The sequence below is a fragment of the Atheta coriaria genome, unplaced genomic scaffold (assembly GCF_025399875.1).
Source record: "Atheta coriaria isolate IRGN ID8LTWV9N9 unplaced genomic scaffold, Caltech_Dcor_3.1 hic_scaffold_9_pilon, whole genome shotgun sequence".
In the NCBI taxonomy this organism is placed as follows: domain Eukaryota; kingdom Metazoa; phylum Arthropoda; class Insecta; order Coleoptera; family Staphylinidae; genus Dalotia; species Dalotia coriaria.
In genome coordinates this window covers 9,333,871-9,350,397 of record NW_027045451.1, presented here as the reverse complement: position 1 = coordinate 9,350,397, position 16,527 = coordinate 9,333,871, and the positions used below count along the sequence as shown (strand labels likewise).

The following is a 16,527-nucleotide window of genomic DNA, read 5'->3' as shown; positions in this document are numbered from 1 at the left end:
CAACCGGCGCATCCACCAAAACGCTTTATCCGGACGCTATCGTTATGCCACGTGCGCACACGCGACACACGACACCATTATACTTACACTTACATATGTGTGTAGATGTTGGGCGCGACCACCAATTGGAAGGTAATTAAATTTCATCGCATACGGGAAATTACTTCCGGACGATCGGGGATGACTCGACGCCGCTGCCGCCGCCGCCATACAAGTCGATGATTAATGCACGGCGCGGCGCACAAAAGCCGAACATAATTCCAAATGGGATTTTCATAATGCTCGCAGCGCAATAAAATAAGATCACTTCTCTCTCCTCCTCTTCTTTGGCGTTGGCGCAACATTCGCGCTTTGTGCTTATACTTGTACCTCGATGTAGTACTCGTCGTGTATTCGCGCGCTCTGTTTCACGCGTTCGCATTATGCGCTTTTCCCGCTCGGTGTGCATTTGCTTTTGCTTTTTCCCTACGGCAGCCAGTCCGACGCGCCAAAGAGAAGATTACAGCCGGGCGCGCTCTTTTATAACGTGCAAAACGCGCACCAGCCAAGCCAGGAATGCCACGTTGTTCGGGGAGCTTTTCAAGCTACCGAAGTTTTTTCGCACAGAGTGTTTTTTTGCTTCCTCTCGCTTTTTGCCATCGCACGGTTTTCCCCGTCGCGCTTTACGCGTGCGAGATTTTTTGTTTGTTTTATTTTATTCCTTTCCCGGAATGCTTTTCAACCGCTTTGCCTGCTCCGTCGCTCATGCATACACTCTCTTCAAACGCCGATGTTTTTTTCTTTGCACAAAAAAAAACAGAAAATAAAAAAGCGAATGCTGTACGGTGAAATTTGCTGCGCGCGGGATGCTTTAATTAATTTTCTTTTTGCCTTTTATGTACTTTTAATTTTAATTCTAATTTCGCCTCGGCGCAAGCTTTTGAATTTGCACTTTGTGCCGCTGCGCGCGTTGCTTGTGAATTATTCGCACTCGCTTTGTTTTATTTGTTTGAGTTTTCGAGACGATGCAGAAAGAAATCTTGGCGCGCGCGCTCACGCTAAAGAGACAAGATGTCTTAATTGGTTTCACGTTTGTATGCTGGCAAATAAATGCAAACGAGCAGGAAAAGTCTATATGTTTGTTTTAATTAATCATGATTTGAAACATAGCGGAAAAAATTAAAACCTTTCTGTTGGCACTTTGTTTGTGTTTTGCGAAAGGCGCACATTATTTACACGAGTAGTCTCTTCAGGTACACATGTTCCCAGTCAAGCGTAAATGAAAAGAAACAAACCGTAAAGTTAACAATTAATTTTAACAGTAAGAAATTTGTGTTTAATAGTATATTAAGTATCAAAACAACATTTTAAAACGTTTAGCAATTGTAGTACAAGTAAACAACTGAGCATGCGCGAACTCAAACTCGTGACTAAAGTACTTTAGTCATGCCCGTGGTTAAAATACCACTTTTCGTGTCTTAATCCATGAAAAACTAGAAAAAAGGAAGAAAAAAATTGACAAATAACTTATTGCTGCCCGTGAGTTGGTTAGGGTATTGGCGTTGGTTGGCTGGAGCACATAAACGTCGCCGTAAAGTGGGCAAAAATAAAATGTGCGGTCTGTGTCAACGGGCAATTCGCTCGGCGCGCTCATATTGGATTTCAGGTCGTTTCTCGTTTGCTGCTCCGGCGGCGGGTCGAACTCGATGTATCGCAACCGGTGTTATTCTCCATTCCATTCGATTCGATCCGATTCGTTACGAATCGTTTATATCGGCGAGCTTTTCAATTGCTACGCGCTCGTTTGCCGCATTATTATGGCATCGAAGCGATGCGCACGAAGAGTTTCGAGGCGCATTTTTCCCTCCGCGTCGACAGCTGGTTTATTGTGACCCCGGCCATCATTTATTTGGCAGCATTCCAACAAATTCATTATTTTCGATTCTACTCTGCCAAGTGCGGACGAGGAGAAATGAAACATGAGGGTAAAGTTGAGCACAACCCTCGGCATTCAGATATTTTGTTCTTTTTGTTGATTTTTTGCTTGAAATTTTTGCTGGTGCAGTTACAAACGCAGGAGAAGAGATAATAGTGAAAGCTGAGTGTAATTAAGACGCCGCGGGGGCGGCTGTGCGGATGATCTCGCCGACTGATGGGTGAAATTTGCATTTATATTAAATTCAAACGAGAGTCGGGGCGTAAAATTCCGCCTTACATATTTCCTCCTTCGGGTGATACCCAAGCATATCGGTTTTAGATTTTCTCCGCGCGCAAAACATACTTTTTAATTAGAAAATGAAAAAGTTCAGGGTGGTGATTATGACGTCCGGAGTTGTTCACTTTGTGTGTGCTGTGTGTTTCGCTTTCAATTACAGTCATTTCGGTCCCGCTCGGATTTAGTTTTCGTGCATTAAAACTTTCGCCCAACACGAAACCTGTAATTTACCCAGGGTGATTGTGATAATTATATAATGAAAAAGCAGCTAGTGTTCAGCCCGCAGCGGTGAGGGTGAAAAACTGAAAACGTAATTTCCGGTAATGTATAGTTCGTGCGGGGGGGTGTCGCACTGGAAGGAACATTTTATTATGTCGTCGTTTTCAAGTTTTTACCAGCATTTTGCCAGTCGGTGGGGTTGCGAAAGAGGTCGACGCTGCACACGTAAGGCAATTGATTATTAATGAGCCCGCCGGGGCGGCATTCCGGGGGTGTTTGATTGATCGCGCGCGCGGTGGAAACAGGAAGCGCGCCGAAAGAGATTGCGTGCCGCTCCGACACATCTGCTCGGAGGCTAGCCACGGTATTTGCCGCCACCGCCCCCGCTCTGCGCACGCATGTGTATATGCTCTGAGAGAGAGAGGCGGCAGAACGCGCCAACGATCAATACTGCGGTCGGCTCAAGTACAAAGCCGGCATTAAAGAACCACAGATGTTCGAGTTTTCGACGACCCAACCCCACTACCTCTATCTCTATCCATAGAAGAAGATGGTGGAGTAGAGGAGGAGGAGGAGGGTTGGAACGCCGGTGGCGGCGGCGGCAGGACGACGAGCAAGTATGTGTAAATTGTAAAAGGAAACGCCGGATGCTCTCTACGCCAAACGCCAGGAACAAGCCGCGCGCCGCCGGGTTAATTAACACACCTGAATGGTCGCATCATTATCGAGTATTAGCGCCTTAATAGTCCCGCCGGTGTTGTCGTATTTAACACTGTCGAAACAAACGCCAGGGTTGCGGTTACAGTTTTTTTTTTATTTCTGTTTTGTTTCGAAGTACGGCAATTACTTCAAGACGACACCCACTTGTGTTTCCGTGTTTGCCCGCAGACTCTAATAAAAAGAATAAAAGTCCAAAGTGCATAAAAGCGGCACTGGTGCGCGCTGGGTTTATTTAATTATTCTTTACATTTGCATGGCGTGGGCGGGAAACAATGGCAACAAAACGCTTTTGTCTGTCGCTCTGCGTGATGGCGAATTATTTTTTAATGCGTCGCCAATGAAACGCTAAATATTTCATGCGCGCTGATTTTTTTGTTTTCCGTGTTTTGGGTTTGTTTACGGTAGGGTTGTTGGCGAGTGTAGCGAGAAATCGATTTGCACAGCGCGCAGAAAAAGCGAAGCTGGGAAAATTGCGGATTACAAACGACACCAACACGTGCGGAATGCTGCGCGCCGGTTTTAAATTAAATGATAGACCAACGCGAACATATTAGTTACGTTTTGAATAACATGAATACTCAATTTAACGCCATCAACTCGCCAACAAATGCCTATATAATAAGCGACCAATAATCTACTTTTGTCCCTCGACCACTCAATAAAATAAATATTATAATTGATTTTATTGAAATTTCCGTTTTGCAGGACACAAATGATGTTTGTGTGGGAACAAGTGTGGGTACCATCACCGAGCCGGATTGTCTGGGCCCGTGCGAACCCGGCACGAGTGTTACCCTCGAAGGCATCGTGTGGCACGAGACAGAAGGCGGCGTGCTCGTCGTCAATGTGACGTGGCGCGGCAAGACCTACGTCGGCACCCTGCTTGACTGCACCCGCCATGACTGGGCTCCCCCAAGGTACGTTTGTTTACCTTTTTTGTTGTTGTTGTTTTACTTTTGTTGTCGCTCGACGCCCAGCGGGCTAACGTGTAAATATTTGCGCAGATTCTGTGATTCACCCACAAGTGACTTAGACACACGAACCCCCAAAGGGCGAGGAAAGCGCGGCCGGTCGGCGGCAGGCGCGACGCCCAGCACGGATCTGAGCAACTTCACCGAGACGCGGTCTTCAGTGCATAGTAAACTGAGGAATGGTGGTACTGTGAAAGGGCGGCGAGGGGCTGCGAATGGGTCAGCACCTCCGACGGCACCTTCCTCGCCGACGCCCTTTATCCCACCGCGTCCGGAGCCATCGAACAAGCGTAAAAGTCGTGCGGGTGAAGAGGAACCACCTGCAATTCCCACTGGTAAGAAGAGTAAGGTGAATCCGGCGACTGCGAATGCTGTTCCGGCTACGCCGCCAGCGGGTGCTTGCTCTTCGCCGCCACCATCACCTGTTCTCCTCGAATGTCCCGAACCCAATTGCTCCAAGAAGTACAAGCACATCAACGGGTTGAAGTATCATCAGTCGCATGCACATAATGCTGGTGATGATGAAGATACAAAGGATGTGACATCGATGTCGGAAAATGATGAGAGTAACATCGAAGCGCCGAGCCCCGCCACCCCTGTGAAGTCACCGGAAAAGAGCCAGGATAGCCCGCTGACACCGCAGAAGAAAGAGACGGTTGAGTTACCTTCTCTTTTGCGTGGCTTGGACGTGCCCAGCCAGCCAAACACGCCACCCTCACCGATTATACCACAAACCGACCTCGCGCCTGCGGTTTCGCCCAGCGTCGTACCCGTCCCCGAGACGAAAAACGTAGTCAAGCCGGGCGTGCTCAGATATACTGCCAACGAAGAGTTTCCGGTCGGCGTGTTCTCCGGGAAGACGCAGAACTCGAATGCGAGTATTCCGTCGATAAAGACGGAGGAACCCGCGCCACCACCGCCAGCGAATACATCGCAGCTGTTTAAACCGCAGGAGCAAATAACCACCTCGCAGTCGTCGTTTGCGAATCAGCTGCAGGCGCAACAGCCGACGTTTTCACAACCGCCGACGTTACTCATTCCAACACAGAATGCCAATAATGGAACGTCGATACCTTCACCATCACAGAGTCCCAAGCCGAGTCCGTTGGGTCAGTTCAAAGTTAAACCCACCGCGGCGCTTATGCCTGAGGACAAGAACAAAACACCGGTGAAGCCTTCATTACCTGCATCGTTTAAGAAGAAGAACAGGAAGTCGCCGGCTGGTAGTCCTGACCCGCCTACGCAGAATGAAACGCCTGTGTTTGGCATGGAGCAACCTCAGACCGGAAGGGACGAGGTGCAGAGCCCTGCTTATTCGGATATTTCTGATGATGGGGCGCCTGTGCTCGATGCTGAGGATAAGAGCAAGTCGGATAAGAAGACTGATAATGCACCGCCAATGCAACACATGCAACAGGCTTATGCTAGTAAGTTTTTCGCCACAAATTTTGTTTAGATTTGTTTCTACTGGTTTTATTGTTGTTTTAGATATGTATCATCTCTATGGACAGCCATCTTACTTAGTGCCGTCGGTCCAACCGCAGCAGCAACCTCAAGATGTAAGCAAGTCCAAGGAGTTGGATAAAATCGGTGAGAAACCACCAGAGAAGGAAATTAAAAAGGAGAGCCTGCCAACTGAATATCAGCAAAAAGTGATGCCTCAACACTACTACCCGCCATACGGTTATATGCCGCAACAGGGCTATGCGTACAACATGGACCCACAGTTTGGTCCAGTGCCTGTCATGCCCGAGGAAAAGATCAAAGAGGAGCGCGTTAAAGAGAACCAGAGTCCGATCGATCAGTCCTCTAAGCCCGGAAACCCGCCGATCCCGAATCCGATTCAAGTTCCGACGCCCGGTAAAGTCAAGAACAACAACGATCAAGCGAACAAGGCTAACCACGCACAACAGCAACCACCGCCGTCACCACATCAGACCAACCATCTACGGCCGCAGAATAACCAAGTGTTTATTGATTCGGATCATCAAAAGAACGAAAATCATCAAATACTGAAGGAGAGTATCGAGATGAAGAATCAGATGTCTTCGTATGGTTATTCGCGGCCCAACCCGCAGCATCACAATCAGCGTGAGCAGGATATGCGGCGGTATTATGTGTTTGACCAGCATCGGAAAGAACCACCGCCGGAGAAAACCAGCACGACAGGCACACCGAACAAGGCGCCACCACCACAGAGTCCAAGTCTGAAACATTCCTCGAAGGACAGCAATAAGGAGGAGAAGAAAGAAAAGGAGGTTAAACAGGAAGGTGTTAAACCTACAATGGAGACACAGGGTATGTTTTAAACACACTTTTTGGTTTGGGTTTAGCTAATTTTTATTTGATTTTAGGTCCGCCACCACCTCCAACGTCGCAGCAATACTATATCCACCCCAGTTATATGCAATCGCCACATTATGGCGCGCTGCATTTTGACCCCAACCACCCTATGTACCGTGGCATAATGGTACCTGGTCCCTACAGCGGGAGTCCCTATTTCAACCCGCAAATGCCAAGGTACCATGGCCCCGAGGACCTGTCGCGAGCGCAGCCGCCAACGAAAGCTCTGGACATGCTGCAGCATCATGCGCAGTACTATTCCTCACACAAAATCCACGAGCTGCAGGAGCGCGCCATTAAATCCCCCACGCCGAAGACTTCAGTGGCGTCCAGTAGTCCATCTGCGGCGCCGTTAAGCAGCGCACCACCTAACCAGATCGTGCCGCAACCCTTGACGACACAAGCGGGTATGCCGCCTGGAGGTCCACAGAATCAAACCCCTGGTGGGAAACAAACGCCCGCTGACGGTGGAAAAGATAGTCGCAGTCCGCCGCCACAGCGACATGTGCATACACATCATCACACGCACGTCGGACTCGGCTATCCGATGTATCCTGCTCCCTATGGCGGTGAGTAGAGTGCCGAATGCGCTGCGAAATCGAATCATGACCCCACCAAAAACGTGAACGTTGTGCATTCAATTTCGGTGTTTTCTTTTTAATTTCCAGCTGCTGTTTTAGCAAGCCAACAAGCGGCCGTCACGATGATCAACTCCTACCCGCCGAAATGAGACGTAAAGTGAGGGGGCGGTAAGCCGCCTCCGCCCCCGACCCCGCGCAAGCAAACGAGCAAACGCAGCCGGCGTCCAGCCGGCAAGGACGAGGTCGGGACGCAGCGCAGGAGCGACGCGACAAAGACTCTGTAACAAGCATTCCAATAAGTATGTGTGTTTAAATAGTGCGCACCGGAGAGGACAAAGTGAAAAAAAGTAATCAGACTGACACAAAGTGGAGTGGAGTGACGAGTGCGATTGATGACGGATGGGACTTAAAGCGCTTCTTTGTCTCTTTCTCTCTCTATCTTGTTATAATCTAACTGTTAACGTTCGTAATCGCAGCGCTAGTGAAATGAGAACGCAAGGACGAAAAACGGGATTGAAGGTGTGTGTGTGTTCAACAAACGCGCGAGCATATACAAACACCGCAGATGGTAAAAACGCAACAGGCACTCGATTTTATTTGTTCATAGGTTGTTGCAATGCTCCCCGGGCCCCCCAAACCACCCCTCTTCCCAATTCTCCAGTAACGCGCTGTATAATTTTTTAATGTATATAGTGTAAAGACGAGAGTGTCTTTTTAGATGATGATTCGTATTGTAGACTGAAGATATTGTAATAAATATGAAACTAAACTTGGAGAAAATGCAAAATGCAACAAAACAGCGGACGGAACATTATTAGTGTATTTTTAAAACGCGAACGCAAAAAACAAACACGTTCAGTTTGATGTCTATTTTTAATTTCTTTTTTTAATAAGATGCTATATATATATTATACATATATAAATTAGTTACGTCCGATGGATTTTAAAGCACGATACGTTTCTATATTATTTTTTTTTTTTTTGTTTTTTTCTCTCTCGCCGTTAATGTTGTTCATTAGCGTCGCGATCGTGTACACGATTCGTTTTAATACAAACAGGAGTAAAACGCAACTCGTTCCAACTTGTCTCAGTTTTAGTGGGACGTGTCTGACGATAGTATATTTGTATAATTATTCTTAATTAAAACAAAGCAGGAGATGATGATGATGAGAGTGTTGTAAATCGATAACGAGATGATGATGATGTTTTTACTTAAAACTTATTATTGCAGTCTGTACAAGAACGAAACGCGTTCCGTGCAATTTTAAATTATATACCCCCATAAAAATCCGAACGCAATAGAAACAAAACCGAGCAGAGAGTGGCTGAAACGATATTTATTATTATGACATGGATTTATTGAACAAAATGCATACACAGATACACATACTCACACTCTTAACATGAAGAACGAATAAAACAAATTGAAACTCTACAAATTACGAATAAAACATTATTGTACAGGCTCCAAACAGCTTTAATGTAAAATTGCTTAATAAAAGTAATCAAAGTCCAATAATATGAAGCAGACCAAATGTATTTAATCAATTTCTAGCCGTCGATAGTCGCTTGGAATTGCATACAGTCGAGTGAGTGGCAAAAACGAAACGGTTTGCTGGATATCACACGATTACTGGGTAATTTTAAGGTATGAATGCAATGCACATGATGAAATACACAATGAAGTATGCGATTAGCGCTACGCGGTCCAACAATTTCGCCAGGACGAGCCAATCGTTGTTGGTCGAAGACGACGCTGATTGGACGTTTTCGATGATATTGCGGCCATCGTCGTCACCCAAACGTTCAGCGACATCCTGGAAAATGGGCAATGTTTAATTTGTTGCGCTTTTGTGTCAACACTGGAAATTGATCGATTGAAGCTAAACAAAAGCCGGTTTTCTACGAAGTGACATCATCAAGCAATTTAGATGTAATGAATGCTAATTTAATTCTTTTCACAAATCGTTAAACTCATCAATCAGTTTTGATTGGCTTGTTTTTATGATATTTGGGCAACTGATTATCAGAAAATATTGTTTTACCTTGAGGCTGCCATCAAACATGAACACCAATTGCACCGCACGACTGTTCATGGCGTATCCGGTCGCCGTGCCAATCCACTTGGGACTATCCATCCTACAAAGTATCAATTTTCGCAGGATTGTTGTCAAAATAAGCATAAACGTTGCCATTATCAACGAGTCCCTAGAGTATGTCACTGCAAAAACAAGCATCAATTATTTACTCAACTCATGTTACAATCATTTGGTTTGTACTCAGTAATGGCGGGTCTGGGCCCGAAACCGGAAGGCTCCATGCATAGAACTGGATGAATAACAGGTGGACTATAATATTGGCCACTGTGATCATATTCCGTTCCTGTCCTTTGATGTCCATGAAGAATGATATGATTGACATCACAAACATGGCTATGGAAATCATTATGTATAAAATATTATTGAAATTATTACGTAACTCACAAATTGCCGGAACAATCGCAACGCAAACATGAATGCCAGACTGTCTCTCAATTGAGAAAGTGTACTCCACATAGGGGAAAGTCGAGTTCGGACAGCAGTCGTACTTTCCGGATGTGTACGTGATGTTTACAGTATTCAGTTTCCACTCGCCTGTTTCACTGTAATCTGACAAACTGACTGGGACCTTCGGCGTGTGAATATTGACTTCTTCTCCTTCGTGGATCCACGAGCCAATAACCATCGTGCAGATTTGGGTATCGAATGGGAAATATTTCAAGTTTGGCTGGCACAGGATTTCATGATTACTCGGAGAGACGCAGGAGATTTGTCCGGTGTATTTGACAATGCAATGGTCCGAATCAAGTATGGCGGCACTTCCGGATTGCTCTACTCTAAACTCATGGAATAAAATGTTTGTAAATCATTTTAATTTGTTGTTTTGTTCTAGTTTTACCGATTGTAGACGGATAAATCCGGCTTCCAGAGATAATCGCTATGTACGATGAGAGTTTGAATGTTGTCATGCTCTTCCGGTTTCCAATTCAAGATGCCATCGATCCACGTCAATGTTGTCCAATAATTTAATGTAAGCCCGGCTGAATGTTCATCCTTCATTGACATATTTCTATGATTATTTTAAAATTTGTTTATTTATAAATTCAACTCACGTAATCAGTGCTTTTCAGCAATAATTGAATCGTCACATTGATGACTTCCTTGTGGTCCTCGACGGGCCGTTCTAAACTGTCATAATTACAGAAAACTTCGTCTCGAAGTTGTACCTTTTCTGCGTCTTCTTTTCACATTCGCTGTGGACATTATCAGTGAATGTGAAACACAATAAAGCCAAACTCCAAAAACTCAACTGACTAAACATGCTCATGCATATAATTTCACGGAACCAAATGTATTGCAACGACACGAATCTGCGAATGCGACTGAATCAAATCGAAGAGTTTCGAAAAGTTCGTCGCGTTCCGCGTTCAGCTTTTTGTGTGCGCCGTACGCCCATCAGATTCAATTACATTTTTTTCGCTGTGTACCGGTCGCATTGTAATAAATATGTGCGGTACGTGATGAATACCCGGCACGCGGCATTGCGCGATGGCGATTCATTCTATTCGTCCGGATTGTAATTATAATGGCATTCGACGGGTCTCTGCGTTACATAAACGTGTATGTTTTGTACTATCGGCGAGCTAGCAGGAATGCAGTACTTGATCGCGCCGGATAATTGAAGCTGATGATATTTAAAATACGTAATGTGCGATTGGGTTTGTTATTGAAACATTATTTAATCTGTAGCAATATGGAAGTTTTTTTTTTGATTATTGTAATTTTCAAATGTTTGTGATCTTCACACTTTATTTAATTCAATAGCATGCTGTAATGTTTATTTGACGAAGGTTATATCTTGTTTATAATTTATGTTTTGCGTGTTGAGTTGTTTTACATGCCGCGTAAATATTATTAAAGTTATTAGCACGGATAGTGCTAATAGAGTTAAATTTTGTGATTTAAACGTACGCTTGCGTTATTCTGCACCAAAATTAAGAAGGAAGAAATTAAGGATATAGGAAATTGATATAAAATAAGCGGATTACATTCTTTGTACAATTTTGCAAGGAAGAGAAAACTTTACTAGGTGCGTATTATTGCGCATAGCTGACTTAGATTCCTCTGCGCACCACTTTGCGCACGGTTCAGCTGCTTTATCTTAAAATTTCAGTTAGTACCTGCTCGCGTCTCGTGGTGTTTGTGTCGGTTGCTTGCTTTGTATTCGATCGGTAATTGACGGATTTACTGTTAACATCGTGTTTAATATTGTGTTAGTGATTAAATACACATAGGAGCTTGGTAATCCGGGTAGACTTCATTCATATCAAGTGATAGTTTCAAACGCCCCATGCGTTGGCAATCTCATATTCCTCAAGTTCATTTAATCGACTAGTCACACAGTGAACGAATATTGTGTATAGTATTCGGGCATAAAATATACACAAACTATTATGGACGTTTTTTTTTTAGTTGATTTCTATCGTGGAGATGATACATTCTCGCAGGGTTTTGAAGCGACGATAGAATGGTATGTGGTGTTGTTTAGTTTTTTGTTTGATTGATATCAATTTGTGTTTGTCAAATTCTGTTTGTGATGACTGCAATGTTTGTGTATATATGGGGTTGAAAATGTTTATTTTGTCATACAAGTTCGATCAGAAGTGCGTTTTTCTTTTTAAGCATATGTAAAATATGCTGTAATATAATATATTATTATTTTTAATTTGTTTTTGCATTTTTGTTTTAATTTGTTGCCTCTTTTTCGTTATTATAAGCAAACTCGACGCTATACAAATTTCAGCACGTTATCAATAGATGCACAATTAAATTCTGCACCGGGTTGCATTCGATTTGTTGCAGTAGATACGCTAATATAATGTTATTGTATACTAGTTAACCGGGCAAACGTTGTTTTGCCATATAAATTATTTCTAGTTTCTAGATAAATTTTAGTGTAGACAAAAAGTAACTTACTTATTATAAAAAATAGGGGTTGGTGATAAGAAACCAAAAATTTAGGGTTGTATGTATATTTTAATGCCACATTAAAAAAATAAAAACAAAAAATTTCGCCCAAAATTTAAAAAAAATTAAGGGTGAACAACCCTTATCACTTAGAGATATGAAGTTACCGATTCTCAGACCTACTGAATACGCACATAAAAATTTTCTCTGAGCGGGATGAAAAATGATTAAATTACTAAAATGGCTATAAAGAAATAGGGGTTGGTGATAAAAAACTAAAAATTTAGGGTTGTATGTATTTTTTAATTCCACATTATAAAAAAAATAAAAACAAAAGAATTTGTCCAAAAATTTAAAAAAAAGTTAAGGGTGAACAACCCTTATCACTTAGGGGTATGAAAAATAGATGTTAGCCGATTCTCAGACCTACTGAATACGCATATAAAATTTGGTAAAAATCGGTAAAGCCGTTTCGGAGGAGTATGGAAACAAACACTGTGACACGCAAATTTTATATATATAGATAGATAGAAGATAGATAAGGAAATTAAACATGTAAAATGCTGCTTTAAAATAGAATATCACGCGTTACCTAGGTTTGACTTATTGAATTGCGGCATAAAATTGCTATTCATTTATATTGGGTCGTGCATGCATACTTTGGTGTACGTGTGTCACACGGACGCTGCTATCTAACTGCGTGACCACTCACTACCTCATAGACAATTTTGCACTGACTCACATGCGCGTCACATTGTTTCAAGCACTTTGTATAAACTTGAGATATCTTAAAGCGTCCTCAGATGGCGCGACGATGCTGGTTCAATTCGAAATATTCCAGCGAGTGAATTTTGTTTTGTTCAGTCGGTGCGATAACGACGAGCACGTTTCACACTTTCGGCTTGTGTTATTGTTTGTTGTAAATTCGGTAAATCGCGTTATATTTCGTGATCACAGGCGATAATTAATATTAATAAACGTGTTTGGGCTTCTATTAATTATTTATCGCATGTGTAATCTTCGTAATTCTTATTTTTGTGTGTTTAGTTTATTCACGTGCTTGTGAGTCCGTTGCCGTCGGGCGACGGCCGGTGATATTTTGTGAACGCCAATAAATAAATAATTGACTTGTGTAAATTATTTTTATCATCAGGAGATGATTATGGAATAATGTGCTACCAGGTAAATATTGTCATTCCTATAATTATTGCGAATAACAGGAATCTTAAATAAAATCTGGGTTCCGATGGAACTCAGATTCATTTCAACATGCTACGAACTAACTTAAGAACTATTTTCGGCTTTGTAAATGAAAATTAAGAATGAAATTTTGATGTTTTATTTGGAGAAGTTTCAGTCATCATTCTCATCTTTTTATTTTGTTAAAATTTGCTTTAGTAGTTTGCCAAAGAGAAATGATGCATTCTCGAATTAAATATCACATAAATATTTAATGTAAAATCTGACAATCTGTCAGCATAAGAAATCAGAATGGCGTAAATTGATTTTTAATTTTCATTAATTTTTGTACTTAATCTAAATTCCGGGACTATTATCTGTATCATTCATAGATGACACTAGCATAAACGAAAAATCCTAAAACAGACTTGTATTATTTATTTCTGTATTTATCGGCAAACGTGAGCATCCGAAACGAGAATTGTGTTTGTTTTGAACACAATTTACACTTTCTTATCGCAATCCCATGAGTCGTTGCCGTCCGCTCACGCCGCATGGTGCTGCATCGTAGTTTAGTTTTGATCGCAGGTACCGTGCCAATTGCAATTCGCACACAAAGTCGCGTTACATCGACGCGCCGGCTTTGCGCACCTCTTGCTTTCTTATCATAAACTGTCGCGTCCTTGTGTGTGCAGTTCGCGGCCAGTTTCGTGCCGGTGTCTGGTTGGCCCAGGCGTATTTCTCGCGACGCGTATCGTGTGTTCGGTCTTCTACTTTCTTAATTAACATTATATTTAATCATCAATCGACTGTTTTATTTTGAACTGCGACTGTAGTAATGTTATTTCATTTGGGTGTTTATTGTTTATTGTGATCGCGAGTGTGAATTGCTGGTGTAAGTAACTCAACATCACATGTTGTTTGTTTTTCTTCGCTGTATGAATATAGTATTAATTTATAGTAATTCATTTTTACTTTTGTTTTTAGTTAGTTAATTTAATTATTAATAAGTAATTATTTATTAATTATTTATTATAATTACTTATTAATAATTAAATTAACTAACTAAATTAACTGTCCTACACCCGTAAGTGTAAAATAATCTTTACAAAAGTGTTTGTATTAAGTGAGTCTTTGAGGATGTACATAAAAAATACTACAATAAGCTATGTACTCAAAAAAAAAACCCCAAAGCAATATTTCGGCAATATTTCGCACATTTTTAGTATTTTGCGATTTAATTAATATTTAGAATATTGGAATTGTTTGTATCTTCACTGTGTCGATATCTCATCCCGTGTTTCGACCTTGTACGGTCGGTGTGATACATGCTTGCTTGCGGTCGAAAACTGTTCCGTCGGCTTTGATGATTCGTATATATCGCGCTGCATCTCACGCCGACTTGCGTTTCACTGATCCTTGCAATACGCCCGTTTCTCTCTATCTCTTTTAGTATTAGTATTTGTTTGTGTATAAACAAGTTTTCCAGTCGCATTTATATCATATTTTATACTTCGCAGTTTTATTGTATGTTTAGTCTCTGTATTATTTTATCTCGACTTATACGCAATGTTCTAATTATCGTTCTCCTCTCTGTTTTAGCAATCGCCTTCGCGTTCCAATACCGAATCACGAGCTAAATTAGAATGCGAATTTGATTCGCTTCGTCGATCGACCTCCGATTTAAAATTAAATAAATGTTAACACCCCTTCCCGCACTTCCCCTTAACAATGTAATTTATTTCGCAGATTATTATCATCGTCAGCCCTTGCCGAAGTGTTGCAACGCATAAAATACTGGTATGGTATCTTTACTTGCTTTTTTTATACACTCGTGTTTGTAATACATACATTTTCTTAATCATTTTGCGCGTGATATCTAGAGATGTAGAATTGAATTCTCCGTCGGGTTGTATTTTTTGTTGCAGGAATTCGACCTGCAACCCGCGAAATTTAGCATTAATGGGCGATTTATCGGTATTTCAGCATTTTCCGTGAAATGTTTGTACTTTTTCAGATTTGCACGCGATCTTGGCGGCCCGGTAACTTTAGCGCTGCATTAAAATATGCATAATTAAATTCTTCGTCGGGTTGTATTTGTTAGCGGTAGAAGTGACTCGATTCAGGGTACCTTACAAGACTAGCGGTAGAAGTGACTCGATTCAGGGCACCTTACGAGGCTAGCGGTAGAGGAGACTCGATTCGAGACACCTTACGAGGCTAGCGGTTGAAGTGTCTCGATTCGGGGCACCTTACGAGGCAAGTGGTAGAAGTGACTCGATTCGGGGCACCTTACGAGGCTAGCGGTAGAGGTGACGCGATTCAGGGCACCGTATGAACCCGCAAAAACTTGCAGAAAAGGGTGATTTTTTCACCTTTTGTCGGGTTAGCACGCGACCTTGTTAGCTCATGAACTTCAGCGCAGCATCAAAAGATGCAGAATTAAATTCTCCGTTGGTTACTGATTGTTTGTTGCAGGACTTCAACCTGCAACTCGCGAAAATTTGAATTCAAAGGTGATTTTGTCACCTTTAACCGTGAAATGTTTGTATTATTTCGGGTGTGCACTCCGTCGGGTGGTATTTGTTTGTTGCAAGACTTCAACCTGCAACTTGCGAAAATTTGCATTCAAAAGTGTGTCACCTTTAACCGTGAAATGTTTGTATTATTTCGGGTTTGCACGCGATCTTTGCTGCTCATTAACTTCATCGCGGCGTCGAAAGATGCGGAATTAAATTCTCCGTTGGGTGCTTTTTGTTTGTGGCAGGACTTCAACCTGCAACTTGCGAAAATTTGCATTCAAAAGTGTGTCACCTTTAACCGTGAAATGTTTGTATTATTTCGGGTTTGCACGCGACTTATGCTGCTCCTTAACTTCAGCGCGACGTCAAAAGATGCGGAATTAAATTCTCCGTCGGGTGGTCTTTGTTTATAGGAGGAATTCGACTTGTAACCCGCGAAAATATGCATTTAAAGGTGATTTTGTCACCATTTACCGTGAAATTTTTGTATTTTTCGGGTTTGCACGCAATCTAGGCGGCTCATTAACTTCAGCGCGACGTCAAAAGATGCGGAATTAAATTCTCCGTCGGGTGGTATTTGTTTGTTGCAGGAATTCGACCTGCAACCTGCGAAAATATGCATTCAAAGGTGATTTTGTCACCATTTACAGTGAAATTTTTGTATTATTTCGGGTTTGCACGCAATCTAGACGGCTCATTAACTTCAGCGCGACGTCAAAAGATGCGGAATTAAATTCTCCGTCGGGTGGTATTTGTTTGTTGCAGGAATTCGACCTGCAACCCGCGAAAATA

The 16,527-nt window shown here is 42.4% G+C and overlaps 2 protein-coding genes across 4 annotated transcripts in view; one reads left to right on the top strand and one right to left on the bottom strand.

The window, feature by feature from the left end:
• sbb (scribbler) overlaps positions 1-8,547 on the top strand; it is a 38,424-nt gene extending 29,877 nt beyond the window's left edge. For 2 of the 3 annotated variants that reach the window (XM_065311176.1, XM_065311175.1), the window contains exons 4-8: positions 3,839-4,050; positions 4,138-5,531; positions 5,593-6,402; positions 6,459-7,016; positions 7,116-8,547. In XM_065311176.1, the coding sequence (XP_065167248.1) occupies positions 3,839-4,050; positions 4,138-5,531; positions 5,593-6,402; positions 6,459-7,016; positions 7,116-7,177 (3,036 nt within the window). In that variant the 3' untranslated portion in view covers positions 7,178-8,547. The remainder of the gene's footprint in view (positions 1-3,838; positions 4,051-4,137; positions 5,532-5,592; positions 6,403-6,458; positions 7,017-7,115) is intronic. The other variant, XM_065311177.1, reaches the window with a different exon arrangement.
• A 2-nt stretch (positions 8,548-8,549) lies between these two features.
• LOC135797965 (neuronal acetylcholine receptor subunit alpha-9-like) lies at positions 8,550-10,388 on the bottom strand. The gene is made up of 7 exons (XM_065310604.1): positions 10,382-10,388; positions 10,180-10,307; positions 9,966-10,120; positions 9,512-9,903; positions 9,308-9,460; positions 9,074-9,249; positions 8,550-8,845 (listed from the first exon to the last, which is right to left on the bottom strand). The coding sequence occupies exons 1-7, from the start codon at positions 10,386-10,388 to the stop codon at positions 8,672-8,674; spliced, it is 1,185 nt and encodes a 394-aa protein (XP_065166676.1). The 3' UTR covers positions 8,550-8,671.
• Positions 10,389-16,527: the final 6,139 nt, after the last annotated feature.

What these genes read in the sequence shown, in the direction of transcription:
- LOC135797965 (XM_065310604.1), bottom strand. An exon ending in TGCGATTGTTCCGGCAATTT is followed by an intron (nt 9,461 to 9,511) that starts GTGAGTTACGTA and finishes TGATTTCCATAG; the next exon opens with CCATGTTTGTGATGTCAATC. An exon ending in CCCAGACCCGCCATTACTGA is followed by an intron (nt 9,250 to 9,307) that starts GTACAAACCAAA and finishes TTGTTTTTGCAG; the next exon opens with TGACATACTCTAGGGACTCG.